Raw genomic sequence first — 5,000 nt, 5'->3', positions numbered from 1 at the left:
CCCCCGCACGCCCGTCAGCCGCTCAGCCCACGAGGCCATCGCGTCCAGCTCTACCTCCGAACTGAATTCGGCGTTACCGCTGCCCTTAAATTGCAGCCACGCCTCCCGCGCGGGGCTGCCTGGGAAATGTAATCCGCGGCCCACGGGCCTGGCGCACACTGGGAACCACGTGGACCAGTCTGGCGCTGGGCTGCCGGGAAAAGCAGTGAACACGTACTTTGGAAGGAGTTCAGACCCCTAAGAGTCAGGACGAGGCAAATAGAAATGAAAAGTAAAACAGTCCAGGAGGGATGGCTCTCACCTGAGAGTGTGAGGCCAGGTTCATAAAGATGCCACATGGGGGGGGGGGATAGCGGTTGTCAAGGTGTTTGCCACAAAACCTAACAACTTGAATTCTATTCCCAGGACCCATATGATAGCAGGAGAAAACCTATTCCTGAACATTGTCCCCAGAGCTCCCCATGAGTGCATGCACACATACATATACTAATTAAATAAATGAATTTTTAAGTGTTGGAGACCAGCCTGACCTTAATAGTGAGGTTCTGTCTCAAAAGTGGAAGAGAGAGGGCGAGATCTTGCAGGCAGTTAGATAGATGGCACAATCCTATTCCTCAGAAACACACTAAAGGAACGAGTGCAAACAGAATGACTGCTGTGTAAATAAATGATAATGCCAAGACAAGCTGAAGAAAATTAATGTAGAGGATACAGATCGCATATCAGAGATGCTGAAAGAAATGTGCTGAAAGAAAAGTCACCCAGGGGATGGTGGTAGAAGCAAGTAGAGCTCTCTGAGTTTGAGGCCAGCCTGGTACCAGTTCCAGGACAGCCTGGGCTACACAAAGAAATCCTGTCTCTAAATAAATAAATAAATAAATAAAACAAAGCAAAAACAAAAACAAAAATGAAAAAAAAAAGAGAAGGAGAAAGGGGTTGTTATACTCTGGAACTGGAGTTACATGTGGTTGTGAACCATCATGTGGGTCCTGGGGATAAAACTAGGACCCTCTGCAAGATCAGCAAATGCTCTTAACCACTAAGCCATCTCCCCATGGCTCTCTACCCCACACCTACCCTAGTACCACTTAAAAAATTATTTGTTTGTTTGTTTTATGTATATGAGTACACTATCACTGTCTTTAGACACACCAGAAGAGGGCATCAGATCCCATTACAGATGGTTGTGAGCCACCGTGTGGTTGCTGGGAATTGAACTCAGGACCTCTGGAAGAGCAGTCAGTGCTCTTAACTGCTAAGTCATCTCTCCAGCCCCCCTTGTACCACTTCTTAAGGTATGGCATTCCAGCCCATTTTCATCCAACTGTGAAGTACTGGAATTATGTTTATCGGGCTACCATTGATTCCTTTTGATCCTTCAACCTATTGAAGACAAGGACATTGGTGGGTTCAAAGACAAATGACTTTAAGACAGTCTAAGGACAAGACACTGTGGCAAAGGCTGTGCCAGGCAGGGTTCTCTGACTCTGGCCAATTTTAGAGGGAAGGGAGGGTGTAGTGTTGTGTACCTCTAATCCCAGAAGTTGGAAGGCAGAGGCTGAGTTCAAAGTCAGCCTGGTCTACAAAGAGTTCCAGGAAAACTGCTAGGACTGCACAGAAAGACTCTGTCTCAAAAACAAACAAACAAAATTTAGAGAGTTTGAAACAATACTGGCATTTCACAAAATGAAGCTAGGCACAGGGCGCACACTTGTAATCCCAGCACTTGGGAGGCTGAGGTCACTGGGTGGTTCAGCTCACTTGCTAGAGCTGACAGAACCCAATTAAGTTATTAGGCAGGCCAGAAATGGGCTGTCACACAGTACAAATGACCCCTTCCCTACTGTCTGTCCCACTAAGGGGGAGCCTTTCAGGAGGTAGCATGCATAGACAGGGAACCAATACATGGCTCATACGATATCTGGGCCAGGGATCTTGAAGAAGCTTGATTGGATGCCAGGATATTCAGTCTACCACAGGAATCAAAATGGCCATGGAAACAAAATAGGAATACTTATAATTTCTCTTCTCCTTGCTGTAACCAAATACATAACAAGAAGCAAATTTATGGAAAAGTCAGTTGTTTGGGCTCACAGTTTGTGGGCACAGTCCATCACGGAAGAGAAAGCACGGTAGCAGGAGCCTGAGGCAGCTGTCACTGCTCAGGAAGTGACAGAGATGAAAACCAGGATGCAGAGAGAGATGAAAGCGGATGCTCCACTTCCTTTCTCCTTTTACTCTATGGGTTCCCAACCCATGGGATGATGTTCTGACTCAGCCCTCTTTTCCAGCATTTTGAATTGTTACCAGCCTGGCCCAGGGCAAGCACTCAACCAAGAGTGGATACAGTTAAGACTAACTATTATTATCAGGAACAATCAATATGTGTTCTGCTCAGCAATGTAACCCTCTATTGCTTAATAAGCTTTGCTGTTTCCTCTAAGCTTTTAAGATAAAGAAGTTGATTCTTTAATTCCAGCATTCAGAATGAGAAGGGGGTAAGGAGGCCACGAGCCCCAGACTGGGCTACTACATAGGAAGCCCAACCCTGTCTCAAAAACAAATTTGTTTGTTTTGTTTTAACCTACTGATTTCCACAAGACACACATTTATTGTTTAAAGTGAAATATGTAAATGTTTATTTTTCACAGTTTAGAGGAAGGCAGGCATGCTGTACTTACTTTTGTTTTGATTAATATTTTTTTGTTCTTTTTTAAAAATTCATATTTTGAGGCAGAGGCGTACGTCATAGCCCAGCCATAAGTAGCCAAGGGTGACTTTGGACTCCTGATCTTTCTGCTTCCACTTCCCAAGTGTTGGGATTACAGATATGCACCATCAAGTTACGTGGTACTGGGTAACGAACCAGAACTTCATACATACAAGGCAAGGTCTCTAACAGCTGAGCCAAGAGCTAAGACTCCAGCCCAGGAAGGATACATTCTGAATTTATCTTTCACAAACCAAGTCTCCAAGATGGTTTTGCATTTTGTGGTTATTTGTTGTGGTTTTTCAGTTTTACTTACTATTATTATTATTATTATTATTATTATTATTACTATTCAGATGGTGTTTTCTTATGCAGCCTTGGCTGACTAAGAACTTAATGGCCTCAAATTTGCAACAGTCCTTCTGACTCTGTCTCCCAAGTGTTAAAATTGTATCTGACTTGGAGGTGTTCTGTTTTTGTTGTTGTTTTGTTTTTAAAGTGATACTTGCTTTTCTTGGCATTCAGAGTGCAAAGCCCCAGTGGGGATGTAAACAACAGTGTCTAACTATAAATGATAGCCTAGCCTTGAGGGCCTGGGATCAGGAAAACAAACCATTAATGATGCTGCTGCCAATAGCATCCTTTTAAAACTCAGTGTCCTTTTTTTCTTCCCTCTTCATAGAGTGATTTGAGCTGAAGAAGCACATGTTAGGGAAAGGCGTCTGAGTACCAAGTAGAGGAATGTATCCATGCCTTGTCTCCATAGTCAGTGCCTCCCTCTGGCCTTCAGCTGTGCCTGATGAAGATGTCTCTTTGGCATGTATGTCCTAACCTGTGGGCTGGCTCAAACAGAGAACTCCACTTGTATTTATTTCAGGAACATATGATTTTATCTTCAGGATCAGCTCATAGTACTACCCACCCTCCCTCTGCATAAACTGCACATTCTTTCTCTCCCTTGTTAATCCTGCTCCCAGGGCGGGTGGCAGCTTCTCAAGGCTCTGCCGGAATTACAGGCCACTTTGTTTGGACAATCGCTTGAGAAGCCTGGCACCATTGATTTGCATCAGTGCCTCTGGAATAGCCTTTTGCCATCTCCTTAAAGATACTATCTAAGCTGTGAAATTCATTAAATAGCCCCAGAAATGGATCAGGTTATTTAACACAACATCCCTAATGGCGCAATATCTCAGCTGTCCACACTGATAGTGAACATTGTCTTGGATAGCGTTATCAGCCCAGGACACCCGCTATGAATATTGATCCTGGGCTTGTTACAGCCATCACTTGCCATCAGGACAGGTCAGAGTTGGAACCCACCTAGCATCAAAGCAATTTAAAGACAGCACTCAAATGGAATTTTAATGCTCAGGCTGGGGGAGGGGAAGAAAAAAAGAAGAAAGAAAAAACAACCAACTCATGCACAGAGGGAAGGGCTTGCCAGATGTGAACATATGTATCACAGAGAAACATCCTGGCTAACACTCGTGTCAGACCATTGTGAATCAAGCACTTTTTCCCAGCTGTTCCCAAAGGAAGGTTTTGCTGCCTTATGGTCCGTACAAAACAAGTAGCCAGAAAAAAGACTCCCTTAAGCTTTCTGCTTCCACTCCCCCACCAGCAGAAGGACATGCCCTGGTCTTTGGGTGTTTGCCTGTGAGCTGAGTGAGTGAGGTAGTGTTGGTGGAGCCACGTAAGTGTTTCTCCCATCTCATTTATTACCCAGAGCTAAGCACTAAACAGAAATCCTGGAGGCTCACACTGCAGTGAACACATAAGAGAAAGTGTGAGAGATGAAGAGAGGAATTTAAAACCGGCCACAAGAAGGCCTGTCTATGGACCTGCAGGCTACAGAACGTGGCCTCTCTGTGCTCCTGGATCTTCTCTCCTGTTGGTTACTTTCTCCTTTTTCGTCCCTTTTTTTGTGTTTAGCACTGTAGACTTCAAAGGAAAGATAAATCCTAGGAGAGGAGACACTTTATATAATGTAAACAACAACAACAAAAGACTATGGAGGTGTAATGAAACCATCCCAGTTCTGTGTGATCCTGGCTGGGGAGGGGGAGGGGTCTGGTCCTCTGCTTTGGGAGGTGATGTCCTCTGGAACGCTACTCCCCATTCCTATGAAATGATTCCATGAGAGAAAAAGGAAAGACAAGGAACCATGGAAAAACACAAATGTTTTATCCATTCCTGAATGAATGACCTTAGGCAGATCTTTCCCAGCTATCCTGAAGAACATATATATATATATATATATATATATATATATATATATATATATATATAT

General features: G+C 44.0%; 1 protein-coding gene across 2 annotated transcripts in view; it reads right to left on the bottom strand.

The window, feature by feature from the left end:
• Lhpp (phospholysine phosphohistidine inorganic pyrophosphate phosphatase) overlaps positions 1–116 on the bottom strand; it is a 100,290-nt gene extending 100,174 nt beyond the window's left edge. Inside the window, exon 1 of one of the 2 annotated variants that reach the window (XM_031388598.1) lies at positions 1–116. This exon is cut by the window's left edge and continues 86 nt beyond it. In XM_031388598.1, coding sequence (XP_031244458.1) covers positions 1–39 — 39 coding nt within the window. In that variant the 5' untranslated portion in view covers positions 40–116. The other variant, XM_031388597.1, reaches the window with a different exon arrangement.
• Positions 117–5,000: the final 4,884 nt, after the last annotated feature.

This window comes from Mastomys coucha, unplaced genomic scaffold, assembly GCF_008632895.1.
Source record: "Mastomys coucha isolate ucsf_1 unplaced genomic scaffold, UCSF_Mcou_1 pScaffold21, whole genome shotgun sequence".
Lineage (NCBI taxonomy): Eukaryota > Metazoa > Chordata > Mammalia > Rodentia > Muridae > Mastomys > Mastomys coucha.
This window is presented reverse-complemented; position numbering and strand designations above follow the sequence as displayed.